Genomic DNA, 17500 nt, shown 5'->3' with positions numbered 1-17500 from the left:
CGGTCCAGAAATACAAAGGGCTGGGGAGCAGTCACCTTTATACTACGACTTGTGGGAGGAGTCAGCCAAGGCATGTACACAGTGGAATACAAACAGTGGTTTACCACACTCCTCTCTGGTGAAGAAGGCCCAGCAGCGCCTATATTTCCTAAGGAGGCTGAAGGGATGTAACCTGTCACCCCTGATCCTCTCTAACTTTTACCGCTGCACAATAGAGAGCATCCTGACGAACTGTATCACAGTATGGTATGGCAGCTGTAGCTACTATGACCGGAAAGCCCTGCAGCGGGTAGTCAAAACTGCCCAACGCATTTCCGGCACCCGGCTACCGACCATAGAGCACATATACCAGAAACGCTGTTTACGGAGGTCACGGTCCATCATCAAAGACCCTACTCACCCCAGCCACAGTCTGTTCGCCCTCCTGCCATCTGGGAGACGCTACAGATGCATTCGCACCCGTACGGCCAGATTTAGGAACAGCTTCTTTCCCAGGGCTGTCATCCTACTGAACTCCACAAATAAACTCTAAAGCCTGCACATCTGCCAATGCACTTTATTATGGTTATGTTTATGTTAATGTATTACAAGCCAAATGAATGTTGAATGTTTAAATGTCTTAATCTAAATGTACACTCTCGGGAGCCGCAAGCCTACATTTCGTTGTACTGCACTTGTGCACTAACAATGACAATAAAGTTGATTATGATTATGAGATTGGGCCAACCAAATTAGTAACAATACTGTGGAGGAGGAATTCCTGGCGTGTTTACGGGATGGTTTCCTGGACCAATATGTCGAGGAACCAACCAGAGATCAGGCCATCTTAAACTGGGTATTATGTAACGAGAAAGGATTAATTAGCAATCTTGTTGTACGAGGCCCCTTGGGTCGGAGCGATCATAATATGATCGAATTCTTCATTAAGATGGAGAATGAAGTAGTTGACTCAGAGACAAGGGTCCTCAATTTAAATAAAGGAAACTACGATGGTCTGAGGAGCGAGTTGGGTAGGATTGAGTGGGGAATGGCGCTCAAAGGGTTGACGGTGGATAGGCAATGGCAAACATTCCAAGACCGAATGGATGAACTACAGAATTTGTTCATCCCAGTTTGGCATAAAAATAAGACAAAAAAGGTGACTCAACCGTGGCTAACAAGGGAAATTAGGGATAGCATAAGATCCAAGGAGAGCACATATAAATTGGCTAGAAAAAGCAATAATCCTGAGGATTGGGAGCAGTTTAGGAGTCAACAAAGGAGGACAAAGGGATTAATTAAGAAAGGGAAAATAGAATATGAGAGTAAGTTAGCAGGGAACATAAAAACTGACTGAAAGCTTTTATAGATATGTGAGGAGAAAAAGATTGGTGAAGTCAAGCGTAGGTCCCTTACAGTCAGAATTAGGGAAATTTATAATGGGAAACAAGGAAATGGCAGACCAACTAAATACATACTTTGGTTTTGTCTTCACAAAGGAGGACACAAATAACCTCCCAGAGATGCCGGGGAACATAGGGTCTGATGAGAGAGGAACTGAAAGAAATCAGTATTTGTAGGGAAATGGTGTTAGGAAAATTGATGGGACTGAAGGCCGATAAATCCCCAGGGCCTGATGGTCTACATCCCAGGGTACTTAAGGAAGTGGCCCTAGAGATAGTAGATGCATTACTGGTCATCTTCCAGAACTCGATAGACTCTGGAACGGTACCCATGGATTGGAGGGTAGCTAATGTCACCCCACTATTCAAAAAAGGTGGTAGAGAAAAAGCGGGGAATTATAGACCGGTAAGCCTGACATCGGTAGTGGGGAAAATGCTAGAGTCTATTATAACAGATGTAATAGCAGAGCACTTGGAAAGCAGTGACAGGATCGGACAAAGTCAACATGGATTTACAAAAGGTAAATCATGCTTGACTAATCTACTGGAATTTTTTGAGGATGTAACTGGTAAAATAGATAAGGCAGAACCAGTGGATGTGGTGTATTTGGACTTTCAGAAGGCTTTCGATAAGGTCCCACATAAGAGATTAGCGTGCAAAATTAAGGCACATGGGATTGGGGGCAAGGTATTGACTTGGATAGAGAACTGGTTGGCGGACAGAAAGCAAAGAGTTGGAATAAACGGGTCGTTTTCTGAGTGGCAGGCAGTGACTAGTGGGGTACCGCAAGGATCGGTCCTAGGACCCCAGCTGTTCACAATATATATTAATGATCTAGGCGAGGGAATTGGATGTAATATCTCCAAATTTGCAGACAACACAAAGCTGGGCGGGAGGGTAAGCTGCGAGGAGGATGTCGGGAAACTCCAGTACGATTTGGACAGGTTGGGTGATTGGGCAGAAACATGGCAAATGCACTATAATGTGGATAAATGTGAGGTTATCCGCTTTGGTGGCAAAAACAGGAAGGCAGATTATTATTTGAATGGCAATAGATTGGGAGAAGGGGAAGTGCAAAGAGACCTGGGTGTCCTTGTGCACCAGTCGCTGAAGGTAAGCATGCAGGTGCAGCAGGCGGTTAAGAAGGCAAATGGTATGTTGGCCTTCGTAGCAAGAGGGTTCGAGTACAGGAACAGGGATGTCTTGCTACAGTTGTACAGGGCCTTGGTGAGACCGCACCTTGAGTATTGTGTGCAGTTTTGGTCACCTTACCTGAGGAAGGACGTTCTTGCCATGGAGGGAGTGCAGCGAAGATTCACCAGGCTGATACCTGCGATGGCAGGAATGACGTATGAGGAGAGATTGTGTCGATTGGGCTTATACTCACTGGAGTTTAGAAGATTGAGAGGGGATCTCATCGAAACCTATAAAATTCTGTCAAGTCTGGACAGACTAGATGCAGGAAGGATGTTTCTGATGGCTGGGGAGTCCAGAACCAGGGGTCATAGTCTAAGGATAAGGGGTAAGCCATTTAGGACTGAAATGAGGAGGAATTTCTTCACCCAGAGAGTGGTGAACCTGTGGAATTCTCTGCCACAGAGGGCGGTGGAGGCTAGTTCATTAAATATATTCAAGAAAGAGTTGGATATATTTCTTGAGGCTGAAGGGATCAAGGGATATGGGGAAAAGGCAGGGACAGGGTACTGAATTTGGATGATCAGCCATGATCACATTGAATGGCGGAGCAGGCTCGAAGGGCCGAATGGCCTACTCCTGCTATTATCTTCTATGTTTCTATGTTGATTCATACGGAAAATCTTCGTATGTTTCAACATTAGCTCTGGAGTGCACTGCAGTTTTGAGGGAACGGCAGCAGCTCGGTCCCGTCGGTGCCGGATAGCACAAAGTTTCCTGTATTCTGCAGTGAGTCTCTCGCCTGCTGACTCCCCAAAGCCTTTCCACCATCTACAAGGCACAAGTCAGGAGTGTGATGGAATACTCTCCACTTGCCTAGATGAGAGCAGCTCCAACAACACAAGAAGCTCAACAACATCCAGGACAAAGTAGCACGCTTGATTGACACCCCATCCACCATCTTAAACATTCATTCCCTCCACCATCGGCACACTGTGGCTGCAGTGTGTACCATCTAAATGATGCACTGCAGCAACTCGCCAAAGCTTCTTCGGCAGCACCTCACAAACCCGCGACCTCTACCACCTAGAAAGGACTAGGTCCCCTCCAAGTCACACACCATCCTGACTTGGAAATATATCGCTGTCCCTTCATCGTCGCTGGGTCAAAATCCTGGAACATCCTCCCAAACAGCACTACGGGAAGTACCTTCACCGCAGGGATTGCTGCGGTTGAAGAAGGCGGCTCACCACCACGTTTTCAATGGCAACTAGGGATGGGCAATAAATGCTGGCCTTGCCAGCGACGCCACATCCCAGGAACGAATTTTTTTTTTTTTTTTAAGTCGAGCGGTCCTGGTGGAACCCAAACTAACCATCGGTGATAAGGTTATTGGTAAGTGCAGCTTGTTAGTAGTGTCAGCCGAGATTTTTATGCTCAAGTTCCTGGAGTGGGACTTGAACCCACAACCTTCTGACTGAGGCGAGAGTGCTACCCACTGAACCACAGCTGACAGCTAGCATGTTGTCGGGGCCCATAGCCTTTGTTGTATCCAGTACACTCAGCCGTTTCTTGGTATGATATATCATGTGGAGTGAATCGAATTGGTTGAAGACTGGCTTCTGTGATGATGGGGACCTCGGGAGAAGGCCGAGATGGATCATCCACTTGGCACTTCTGCTTGAAAATAGTTGTAGCGCTTCAGCATTGTCTTTTGCACTTATGTGCTGGGCTCCACCATCATTGAGGATGGGGATGTTCATGGAACCTCCTCCTCCCGTTAGTTGTTTAATTGTCCACCACCATTCATGACTGAATATGGCAGGACTGCAGAGCTTTGATCTGATCGGTTGGTTGTCGGACCGCTTAGCTCTGCCTATAGCATGCTGCTTCTGCTGTTCAGCATGCATGTGGTCCTGTTTCCCCAGGTTGGTACCTCATTTTAGATACACCTGGTGCTGCTCCTGGCATGCTCTACTACACTCCTCATTGAACCAGGGTTGGTCCCCTGGCTTGATGGTAATGGTAGAGTGAGGGCTATGCTGGGCCATGAGGTTACAGATTGTGATCGTATACAATTTTGCTGCTGCTGATGGTCTACGGTGCCTCATGGATGCCCTGTTTTGAGCTGCTAGGTCTGGTCTGAATCCTCAATGTGAAGAGAGGACTTAGTCTCCAAAGAACTGTGCGGTGGGCAGTGTTACCAATACTGTCATGAACAGATGCATCTGCGACAGGTAGATTGGTGAGGACGAGGTCAAGTGGGTTTTTCCCCTCGTGTTGGCAGCTATGTCCTTCAGGACTCGGCCAGTTTGATCAGTAGTGGTGCTACTGAGCCACTCTTGGTGATAGCCACTGAAGTCCCCCACCCAGAGTACATTTTTTGCCCTTGCTACCTTCAGTGCTTCTTCCAAGTGGTATTCAACGTGGACGAGCTCTGACTCATCAGCTGAGGGAGGGTGGTAGGTGGTAATCAGCAGGAGGTTTCCTTGCCCATGCTTGGCCTGAAGCCATGAGACTTCATAGGGTCCAGAGTTAATGTCTTGTTAAAGGATGTACCGCCTCATCTAAATAGCAGCAGCAGAACCCCTTTGAGTTGTTGCTGCACTGTATATGCTCAGTGGAAAGGCACTGGAGAGTGTGTACACCTAGGGGTACAAATACATAATTCCTTGAAGTGCAGGTAAATGAAACCATAATGGTCAACAGCATTTTGGGTTTGATGAATTGGAATATAGAGTACAAGAGTAAACATAGAAACATAGAAACATAGAGATAGGAACAGGAGTAGGCCATTCGGCCCTTCGAGCCTGCTCCGCCATTCAATGAGATCATGGCTGATCTTCGTCTGAGATCATAGCTGATCTTACCAGTTCAGTACCCCGTCCCCGCCTTTTCTCCGTAACCCTTAATCCCCTTAGCCTTCAGAAATATATCCAATTCTCTCTTGAAAATATTTATTGAATTAGCCTTCACAGCCCTCTGTGGCAGGGAATTCCACAGGCTCACCACTCTTTGAGTGAAGAAATTCTTCCTCATCTCTGTTTTAAATGATTTGCCCGCTATTTTTAGACTGTGGCCCCTGGTTCTGTGCTCCCCGGCCATTGGAAACATTCTGAATTCAGCCTGTCCAGGCCTGCCATAATTTTATATGTTTCGATGAGATCCCCTCTCAATCTTCTAAACTCCAGTGAGTACAAGCCCAAACTATTTAATCTCTCTTCGTAGGTCATTCCCGCCATTCCAGGTATCAGCCTGGTGAATCGCCGTTGCACTCTTTCCATGGCAAGAACATCCTTCCGCAGATGGGGCGACCAAAACTGTACACAATACTCCAGATGCGGTCTCACCAGCACCTTGTACAGCTGTAGTAAGGTATCCCTATTCCTATACTCGAACCCCCTTGATATGAAGGCCAACATACCATTTGCCTTCTTAATCGCCTGTTGCACCTGCATGCTCTCCTTCAGTGACTGGTGCACAAGAACACCCAGGTCCCTCTGCACTTCCCCATCTCCCAATCTATTACCATTTAGATAATAATCTACCCTCCTGTTTTTACCCCCAAAGTGGATAACCTCGCATTTATCCACATTATAGTGCATCTGCCACGTATCCGCCCATTCCCCCAACCTGTCCAAATCGCACTGTAGCCTCCTGACATCCTCATCAGAGCCCACCCCTCCTCCTAGTTTAGTGTCGTCAGCGAATTTGGAAATATTGCATCCAATTCCCTGATCCAGATCATTTATATATATTGTGAACAGCTGGGGTCCCAGGACAGATCCTTGCGGCACCCCGCTGGTCACTGCCTGCCACTCCGAAAACGAGCCGTTTATTCCAACTCTCTGTTTTCTATCCGCCAGCCAGTTCTCTATCCACGTTAATACTTTGCCCCCAATTCCATGAGCCTTAATTTTGCATGATAATCTTTTGTGTGGAACCTTATCGAAGGCTTTCTGGAAGTCAAGGTACACCACATCCACTGGCTCTCCCCCATCTATTTTACCAGTTACTTCCTCAAAAAATTCCAGCAGATTAGTCAAACACGATTTACCCTTTGTAAATCCATGTTGACTCTGTCCGATCCTTTCCCCATTTGTCAAGTGCTCCGCTATTTTATCCTTAATAATGGACTCTAGCATTTTGCCCACAACCGATGTAAGGCTTACTGGTCTATAATTCCCTGCTTTCTCTCTACCCCCCTTTTTAAATATTGGGGTAACATTAGCTACCCTCCAATCCACGGGTACTGTTCCCGAGTCAATGGAGTTCCGGAAGATGATCCTTAGAGCATCTGCTATCTCCAGGGCCACCTCCTTAAGTACCCTAGGATGTAGTTTATCAGGCCCCGGGGATTTGTCGGCCTTCAGTCCCCTCAACTTACCCAACACCATATCCCTAGAGATACTAATTTCTGTCAGCTCCTCCCTCTCATTAGTCCCTATGTTTGCCGATATTCCTGGGAGGTTATTTGTGTCCTCCTTTGTGAATACAGAACCAAAGTATGAGTTTAATTGGTCTGCCATTTCCTTATTCTCCATTATATATTCTCCCGAATCGGACTGCAAGGGACCGACTTGGGATTTTACCAGTCTTTTCCTCCTGATATACCGATAAAAGCTTTTGCAGTCTGTCTTTATGTTTGCTGCAAGTTTACTTTCGTATTCTATTTTCCCCTTCCTGATTAATCCCTTTGTCCTCTTTTGCTGTATCCTGTACTGCCCCCAATCTTCCGGTCTGGTGCTTTTTTTTGCCAGTTGATATGCCCTTTTTTTTTATTTTATGCTGTCCCTAATTTCCCTCGTTATCCACGGTTGAGTCACCTTTTTAGGTTTATTTTTATGCCAAACCGGTATAAACATGTTCTGGAATTCTTCCATTCTATCTTTGAATGCTTGCCATTGTCTCTCCACTGTCAATCCCCCCAGAAACACCACCCAATCAATCTTACCCAATTCCCGTCTCATACCCTCGTAATTCCCTTTATTTAAGTTCTGGACCTTAGTCTCTGATTCAATTTCCTCACTCTCCATCTCGACTGAGAGCTCGATCATATTATGATCGCTCTGACCCAAGGGGCCTCGTACAAGAAGATTGCTGATAAGTCCCTTCTCATTGCACAATACCCAGTCTATAATAAATTTGTACAAAACACTGGGTAGGCCATAATTAGTGTACTATGTGCAGTTTTAGACATTCCATAACAGAAAGTTATTAAAGTATAGAGAACATAGAGCATAGATGCACTAGGATGATGGCAGGCACAGGAAACTATAGGTATAAAGGGGAACTTGAGATACTAGGATTATTAAGAGGAGATTTAATAGAGATTTTTAAACTGACGGGTTTTGACAGTGAATAGAGAAAGACTATTTCCTCTGGTTGGAGGGTCAGTGATGAGAGGCTATCAATTTAAAGTGATCACTGAGAGTCATGAGAGGTTTTGAGAAATTTCTCAAATGTGCAATGTTTTGCCACAGGGTATGATTGAGGCAGAAACATTGCATTTTATAAGGGAAAATTGGACAAATATTTAAAGCTGAGAAAATTGCAAGGCGAGACTGAAAGAGCAGGATTAGTTGTGGATTGCTGTAGAGCTGGTGTAGACATGATTAGCCAAATGGCCGCCTTCTGTGCTGTGAACTTCTATGGTTCTATCCCCTCAATAAGTTCCTTGTACCAAGTCCAGTCCATTTAGGGAGTTCACAGGTTAATTGGGTGACCTTGCAGGTTAAATGCTAATTAGCTGACTTTCCAATATCACGCAAGGTAAGTTTGATGGGAAATCAGCAAACACTTTGCTCTGCACTGGGACCAGAATTATATTTTCATATCCCGGTAATTACAGCCCCATCACTAAGGAGTAATTTGATAGTACTCATTTAATAAGTGACAGTGGCATGGATTTCAGAGGGGAAGGTCCTCTATGAATTTGAGGACATAAAAATAAATATGATAGTGGAAATCTCTCTGGCATAGTCTATTTTGGATTTATAGCAGATCTTTGAGAGAGTCCTACCTGAAAGACTACTAATTACTGTGTATTTTGCATTGCTCTCCAGTGTCGCTATTAGACAGGAAGCCTGTCTGGATCTCTGACGATGAGCTTAGAAAATGGAATGTTCTCTTAGAATTATGGTTACAGTTTTTACCACTGTCTGACATTAGTATGTGCATTTTCCACCAGGAGCCACGTGTAGCACAAAGAAGCACAAGGCCTCTGGTCTCCAGCAAAGTTCAAATGACGCATCAACAATTTTGAATTACAAGCAATATGGTGAGCCTTGTTGTATTTCTGAAGTCTCTGGTCCGGGGCCAACAACTGAGACCATCTCTAGATATCAACAGTGTTAGACTTCTAGGCAAAATTGATTCTGTCAGAAGGACCTGCAATTTTTTTTCTGTGCAGTTGCAATTTCCATTAATTACAGAAAAGGGGTGCTTTAAAAAAATTTAAAAAAATCTTCTGCTGCATGCATCATTCATTTCTTGACTGCGATCATAAGATAGCAGTTTATTTCTGTTTCTCTGCTAACTACACTATACAATGACTTTGAAATGATCAAGACCAGATCAGTTTGATACTTTCTGTGGAAATAATTGTCTTTCTTTGACGTTTTCCCTCAATGGACAGGTCAGATTTTGAAATTGCCATTTGAGGAATTATGGTATTTAAACAGTATTGTGGCATAATACTGAAAATTAAACAACATTTCTGAAGATGCAATTTGTTTTACAGTACATTTGATTCACCACTAATATTTATGGTTGAAATGTAATTTGCTATACATTTATAGATTCTCACTTTTATCTCATTGGACATTGTAATAAAAATATTGCATGATGATTTAAAGGAAAATTGTTTTGTTCTGCTCAACTTGTTTCATTTAACATAATGCATATAAGTAGTAGCATCATACAAGGCCATTTCACAACCCTCTATGAAAGCCATAAGGCACTGAGGGCAACTACTTTTATGAATTATATGACTTTTCATACTTGTGCAATGTTAGTTGTATTTAATTATCATGTGCAGTATTCATTCATTATGACACTCGTCTTGCTGTATTTTCTTTTTAAACTCGATCACAGACCCAGATTGTGCATGGAAAAAGACAGCAGCAACTGGAAATCCTCCTTTGCTTTCACCTAGTCGAGATACAAGTGTCAATAGTTCCGAAACCTCAGTAAAAGCTGGTGGAACACATACCCCTGAGAACACAACTATCCGTAGGGATCGACCTGACATTAATATTGAAGTGCCATCCCCTTCTCAGGTACAAATATTAATGTATAAACCACTTCCTGGTATTACAGCACCTTTAATAGCAGCAGAAAGATGGCTCTTAGAATGGGGTGGTTTCTTGTTTGAATTAATAACTGCATTCGAAGGATTGTTTCAAGAGATTACCAATATCTCCCTGCTCAGTGTGAGACTGCTTAATGGTCATCTCATTATGTCCCCAGAGCACTGTTGCAGAGCAACACAAGTCATTTTCTCATGACATTTTTCAACTTAAAAGTCACAGCCAGTGTTTAAATGGCATACACCACTAAGTTTAGTGTGATGTAAAATTAACACATGAGCAACTTTAGGATCCATGTACGTCAATTCCACAGTTGTACTCCACTCTTGGACAGGCTCTTTGATAAACTGATTTTTTTTTAAAAACATATTCCAATACAACAAGGTCTTTAATTTTGGGTGCATTGAGGAGAATGAAAAGCAACACTACAGCTTTGATTATTTCTTGCTAAGAGGGTGCGATGTGTCACTTAATGACCGTATCAGAGGCTGGAATTTGTTTAGGAGAGCTAGTTTGGTACTATATGACCCCATAATTTTTTTGTATCAATTTCAATAGTAGCAATTAAAATAAATGAACTTGTGAAATGTTTAATTTGTTTTGAAGAGACCATGTTTAAAATAATGAAGAGGACATTCTATTCAAGGAAAGATGATGTACACTAGAAATCCTAACTTTAGAATTTTTTTCAGGTTTGGTTTTCTGTTTCCTTGAAGTTCATTGTAATGCTGCATGTACAGGATACTTACTGATGGCACCCTAACTAATGAAAAAATCCATAGGCTCATTCCACCCCATACACATGCATGTACCCTCTTGTAATAACCTTTTAGTGCCTTTCAAAGACAGCATGATGTATTTCCTCATTTTCTTTTCTTTTTTAATTTATTTCTCTCCATTTTCTCCCTTTTTTTTGCCTGAAAACACCGACTCCCTGCCAGGGTGTAGTTCCCTGGGTACATTACCCAAGTGGCTGTTATTCATCTGTGATCCTTGAGAGTAAGTACTGACAGGCTATTAAACTGTTGGGACAGCACTATCAAGCCTGATCCTGTCCTTGCCTGACGTCCATTTGCACACGCTTCCAGCACGGATCACCAGATAACTATCAGGAGGAGGAACCTTGGCCAGTTTTCCTCAGAGGTATTGAGGCCAAATGTACCAGCCCACTGTCAGTCTAGACAAGTGTACCTCTAAAATCAAACTTATATGGTCATTCAAATCTCAGGAGCAAGGTTTAACCCTTTTGAGGACTAAATAACGTTTGCAGCATTCTGCATACACAATTTCTGCCGTTAAATGTATGGGAAAGTATTTTCTGTACACCTGTTATGCTGAATATCAAGTGGAATAGGACTTGTGGAAATACAGTGGATTATTAACATTGCATTCTTTATTTTGGTGGTGAACTGCTGTAGTTCTTGGGGTTAAAGCAGCAGTTTAAGGACCAATTTTAAAGAAAGTTAATTGCATAATTTTCTGTTCAAGTAATTAATTTAGAGTAATAATGCTTTAATCTTGACTGGTAAATAAGTCAGTGATACTTTGTGAAATTCAGTGCATATACTGTGATTTACAGCTTCGTTAAATATTATATGTAGTAGTAATTTTACACTTTTCATAGCTACTATGCATCTTGCGCACCAAAAAAATGAAAACCTAAACCTTTTAGAAAATCCACTTAGAGAAAATGTTTCAGACGAGTAATGTCTTGGTTTTTCTCTCTCTTTTTTAGATAGATCCTTCTGTTTTGGCAGCGCTCCCCCCAGATATTAGAGAGCAGGTGAAGCAGACATATTTGGCTCGACAGCAGCCCAATTTTACTGATATCCGCGGCAAAGAGTCAGTGAAAGGCATTGTTACTGGACATGTACCTGTGTCAATGGGGACAGTGATTCTAGAGCTGCCAGGATCTCCAGAACCAAGCAGCACTGCTGGACTGATTGTAGCCCTCCCAGCATTTTCACAGGTAAAGTATCTTCTATTCGTGCCTCTTCTGCTGCATTGTATCAAATGCCTTTAAATTCAAATAAGACTTGTTTTTTGTAAATCTTAATGAATAAATTACTGTATTTGTACAAACAACAACATGTAAAGAGAATTTAGTATTCAGGATATTTTGTTTTTCAAACTCAGGTTGATCCTGAGGTTTTTGCTGCTTTGCCCCCTGATGTACAAGAAGAACTGAGAGCTGCTTATGATCAAAGACATCGACAAGGTGAGAATACGAGGAGTCCTTCACATTTAGTCCCAGTACGAACTCGTAAAATTCTGAAGTTTTTTTCAAGGCTAGCGTATTAAAATGTAATTTTGTAAATTTAACTTCACTGAATGTAACTTTATAAATAGATAAGTACATGAGGGAGAAATGAATGGAAGGATAGGGTGAGCTGAGTGAGGTGGGAGGAGGCTCGTGTGGCGCATAAACACCAGCACAGACCAGTTGGGCTGAATGGCCTGTTTCTGTACTGTAAATTCTATGTACTGTATATGGTAACTCACCTGAATATAACCATCAATGTTATTGTCATTTATGTTTATAAAACACAATCATACGTATACTCCATTCATAAATATGTACCATTAACTTAATAATGTTTACCTGATGTATGAATTTAAAGATAAAAGCTTGGAAATTCCATGGACTCTTTTAAGGGGGCTCAAATGTGGCAGGACGGGATTTCTGCTTGCCACTTTGGCTTGCCGTTGACCCCGTTCCAAATCCAGTGAACAGCATAATAAAAAAGTTATGGCCACACCCATACCAGAATTTTTACCCTTCACTCTTTGTAATCAACTACTCACAGACATACAATCCAACTGCCTGTCATTCTCAGAAGAAATATATTTTTTGGAAACCGTTGAATGTAATTTGCAGATAAAATAAACTGACTGAATACTTACAAGAACTTAGTTGTTAATCCCTTCTACCTGCAATAGACATCTTGAGGTTCGAAGAAGATTTGCTCAGGAGAGCATTAACCTAGATTTCCATTTGGGTTACTACCATCTTATTTTTGTTGCAATCTGACAGATAAATTGAGTAAAACTCAAGAGTTTCTATCCTTGCATTATTTATTTTTAACTGGTTGCCTTCTTTGGCATGGCATTTCCATGGTATCAGCAGCTTAGTAACCAGTATGTTCCTCAGAGTATTTAGTCATTCTATATGAACTTATCCTTGCATCTTCCCCTAAAGAGAGAATTACATTTTAAAAAACTATTCAGAAACAACTGTATTAACCTTTGAATGAAATGCACGTGGAAATTTAAGCAGTATTAAATAATTCAAACAGTAGGGCTGACAGTATACTATACCATAGAGTGGGCTTGCAACTGTGGGACCTTCCACCCCCCACAAACAAAATACTGAGTTCCTGATCTTAACTGTACTGCTGCAGGGAGGCAGCAAGTAGAGACCCACGGGTGACTCTGGGGAGAATTCAGAGTGAGATACATTTTTCTGCCCATTTTCTCCCCTTGTAGAGTTCCAGTTGCCAATCACAATCCAGTACCATGCCAAAGAGGCAGTTCTGCATATGTGAGCCTAGATAATGTAGGTAGGCTGTTCAATCCACACTCTGTTTAGTCTCACATATAAAGAATGGGGGGGGAAGAAAATTGAGATGGAAAAATAAGTGTATCCATGATAATTGTTCACTGTGGTGACGAGTTCAGACAGGGCACATGGGTTTAAAGATTAGGAACTTGGCAGCAAGAAGAAAGTGGCTAGAACTTGTTTATGTGAAAGGTGATAGACTTTTGGAGTGAGTACTAGGGAAGGCCATTGAAGTAAATTGTATAAATTGGTTCACAATTTGTTTCTGGAGGTAAAAGCTATTCAAAGATGTGGTGAAATACTATATTTTACTGTTCTAGGCATGAAGAATCCATTACTACAGTTAAAGAACACTGTTGCTGAAAAATCAAAGAAACGGTTCAAGAAGAAGAATCAAACCAGTCCCATTAAAGTTCAAAGTCCTCTTAAAAATAAGTTAATGGTCAGTCCACATAAAGTACTACCTGACTTGATCCGACATGAACACCAAGTCAAAGAAAAACTGCAGGTAATATTGTGCAATACACTAAACCTGGTTCAGCAGTAAATTGTGACTAGTTTTAAACTTACTGAATAAGGAGTTTGTTTTGTACTTTGGTATGCAGAACTAATTTGTTTTGTCTTGTATATAAAGATGCTAAATCTGTTCTCCCACCTCCTATTCACTTAGCTTGTTTTTCAGACTGACTGGACGGCAAAAAAGTACCAGTTTCAAACTCCTGACTCCAATTCTCAGGAAAACACATTTACAGAAGTTGTATACATTTTTAAGAGATTGTTCTCTTGGTAGGCAATATACAGAATCCTTTTGGTTTTTCTACAGTACTGGTACCTTTAGCACTCAGGTCATAATGGATTTCTGGCATTACAATACAAATGAAGAGTCCAATCACCATTAGAAAGTTGCCATTAGTGCACTTTCTTTTTAAGTATTCTTAGCAAAGGGTATGGATTAATATTTGTCAGTCTCAGTGAAATAGTTATTTCCAAGTAGAAGTCAGGATACTGTTCTAATTAACTTGTGACTAACGTAGCTTAGTTCTACAATACAGAGTATAGATCTAAACAGTAATGATACCATCATGCTGCCAAGTGTTTTATTTTTAGCAGCTGTATCATTCAGTTCTGTCAAAAAGAAGCCTTTCCATGACAGTAATGCTACCAAGTATCAATTACTTAAATATTAGTAATTTAGTGTGTACTTTATTCCAAATCACCACTTTTTATTTACTTACAGGTTGATCCTGGTACTTCCACATCAGGCCACCAGGCTAAAATATCCTCACAGCATGAAATTTTTGTTGACTCGGTTTATCTGAGAGCTAACCTCGCTGGAGCCTATGAATTGAAAGATATAAAATCACTTCTAAAAGAATGGGTTACAACTATTGGAGGTATGTCTAAAATATTGATATTAACTCCCTTATCGTTTCAGCCAGAGTACAGTTTTTTCAAAATAAAAATATTCACAAAAATCAGATAGGAAACCACAGTGCTAAAATGAAATATAACACCAACAACTTGCATTTATATAGCGCCTTTAACAGTAAAATGTCCCAAGGCACTTCACAGGACCGCTGTCAAACAAAATTTGACACCGAGCCACTTAAGATATTAGGGCAGATGACCAAAAGCTTGGTCAAAGAGGTAACACAGAAACATAGAAGATAGGAGCAGGCCATTCGGCCCTTCGAGCCTGCTCTGCCATTCAAAGAGATCATGGCTGATCATCCAAATTCAGTACCCTGTCCCTGCCTTCTCCCCATATCCCTTGATCCCTTTAGCCTTAAGAAATATATCCAACTCTTTCTTGAATATATTTAATGAACTGGCCTCCACCGCCCTCTGTGGCAGAGAATTCTACAGGTTCACCACTCTCTGGGTGAAGAAATTCCTCCTCATTTCAGTCCTAAATGGCTTACCCCTTATCCTTAGACTATGACCCCTGGTTCTGGACTCCCCGGCCATCAGAAACATCCTTCCTGCATCTAGTCTGTCCAGGCCTGACAGAATTTTATAGGTTTCGATGAGATCCCCTCTCAGTCTTCTAAACTCCAGTGAGTATAAGCCCAATCGACACAATCTCTCCTCATACGTCATTCCTGCCATCCCAGGTATCAGCCTGCTGAATCTTCGCTGCACTCCTTCCATGGCAAGAACGTCCTTCCTCAGATAAGGCGACCAAAACTGCACACAATACTCAAGGTGCGGTCTCGCCAAGGCCCTGTACAACTGCAGCAAGACATCCTTGTTCCTGTACTCGAACCCTCTTGCTACGAAGGCCAACATACCATTTGCCTTCTTAACCGTCTGCTGCACCTGCATGCTTACCTTCAGCGACTGGTGCACAAGGACACCCAGGTCTCTTTGCACTTCCCCTTCTCCCAATCTATTGCCATTCAAATAATAATCTGCCTTCCTGTTTTTGCCACCAAAGTGGATAACCTCACATTTATCCACATTATAGTGCATTTGCCATGTTTCTGCCCAATCACCCAACCTGTCCAAATCGTACTGGAGTTTCACGACATCCTCCTCACAGCATACCCTCCCACCCAGCTTTGTGTCGTCTGCAAATTTGGAGATATTACATCCAATTCCCTCGCCTAGATCATTAATATATGTTGTGAACAGCTGGGGTCCTAGGACCGATCCTTGCGGTACCCCACTAGTCACTGCCTGCCACTCAGAAAACGACCCGTTTATTTCAACTCTTTGCTTTCTGTCCACCAACCAGTTCTCTATCCAAGTCAATACCTTGCCCCCAGTCCCATGTGCCTTAATTTTGCACGCTAATCTCTTATGCGGGACCTTATCGAAAGCCTTCTGAAAGTCCAAATACACCACATCCACTGGTTCTGCCTTATCTATTTTACCAGTTACATCCTCAAAAAATTCCAGTAGATTAGTCAAGCATGATTTACCTTTTGTAAATCCATGTTGACTTTGTCCGATCCTGTCACTGCTTTCCAAGTGCTCTGCTATTACATCTTTTATAATAGACTCTAGCATTTTCCCCACTACCGATGTCAGGCTCACCGGTCTATAATTCCCCGCTTTTTCTCTACCACCTTTTTTGAATAGTGGGGTAACATTAGCTACCCTCCAATCCATGGGTACTGTTCCAGAGTCTATTGAGTTCTGGAAGATGACCAGCAATGCATCTACTATTTCTAGGGCCACTTCCTTAAGTACCCTGGGATGTAGATTATCAGGCCCTGGGGATTTATCGGCCTTCAGTCCCATCAATTTTCCTAACACCATTTCCCTACAAATACTGATTTCTTTCAGTTCCACCCTTTCGTCAGACCCTATGTTCCCCGGCATCTCTGGGAGGTTATTTGTGTCCTCCTTTGTGAAGACAGAACCAAAGTATGTATTTAATTGGTCTGCCATTTCTTTGTTCCCCATTATAAATTCCCCTGATTCTGACTGCAAGGGACCTATGCTTGACTTCACCAATCTTTTTCTCTTCACACATCTATAAAAGCTTTTACAGTCAGTTTTTATGTTCCCTGAAAGCTTACTCTCATATTCTATTTTCCCTTTCTTAATTAATCCCTTTGTCCTCCTTTGTTGAATCCTAAACTGCTCCCAATCCTCAGGATTATTGCTTTTTCTGGCCAATTTATATGTCCTCTCCTTGGATCTTACGCTATCCCTAATTTCCCTTGTTAGCCATGGTTGAGTCACCTTTTTTGTTTTATTTTTATGCCAAACTGGGATGAACAAATTCTGTAGTTCATCCATTCGGTCTTTGAATGTTTGCCATTGCCTATCCACCGTCAACCCTTTGAGTGACATTCCCCAATCAATCCTACCCAACTCGCTCCTCTAGCTTTTAAGGAGCGTCTTAAAGGAGAAGAGCGAGGTACAGAGACAGGGGTGTTTAGGGAGGGAATTCCAGAGCTTAGGTCCTTGGCAGCTGAAGGCACGGCCATCAGTGGTGCAGTGATTACAATGCGCTAGAGGCCAGAATTGGAGGAGTACAGATATCTCGGAGGGTTGTAGTGCTAGAGGAGGTTACAGAGATAAGATGGGGTGAGGCCATTGAGGGATTTGAAAACAAGGATGAGAATATTAAAATCGAGGCATTGCTCACTGGGAGCCAATG

The 17500-nt window shown here is 42.3% G+C and overlaps 1 protein-coding gene across 6 annotated transcripts in view; it reads left to right on the top strand.

The window, feature by feature from the left end:
- Positions 1–17500, top strand: part of rev1 (REV1 DNA directed polymerase) — a 151409-nt gene that overhangs the window by 122813 nt on the left and 11096 nt on the right. For all 6 annotated transcript variants that reach the window (XR_015079734.1, XR_015079735.1, XR_015079733.1 and 3 more), the window contains 6 exons: positions 8708–8797; positions 9613–9797; positions 11563–11796; positions 11964–12045; positions 13707–13894; positions 14624–14780. Coding sequence is in view for 3 of the 6 variants with exons in the window: in XM_085998919.1 (XP_085855045.1) it covers positions 8708–8797; positions 9613–9797; positions 11563–11796; positions 11964–12045; positions 13707–13894; positions 14624–14780 (936 nt within the window). In the remaining 3 variants the exon portion in view is untranslated. The remainder of the gene's footprint in view (positions 1–8707; positions 8798–9612; positions 9798–11562; positions 11797–11963; positions 12046–13706; positions 13895–14623; positions 14781–17500) is intronic.

This window comes from Somniosus microcephalus, chromosome 10, assembly GCF_052327205.1.
Source record: "Somniosus microcephalus isolate GS21.2 chromosome 10, FLI_Smic_1.0, whole genome shotgun sequence".
NCBI classification, from domain to species: Eukaryota; Metazoa; Chordata; class Chondrichthyes; order Squaliformes; family Somniosidae; genus Somniosus; species Somniosus microcephalus.
Note: the sequence above shows the minus strand (reverse complement) of the source record. Positions and strands in the feature narration are given on the sequence as shown.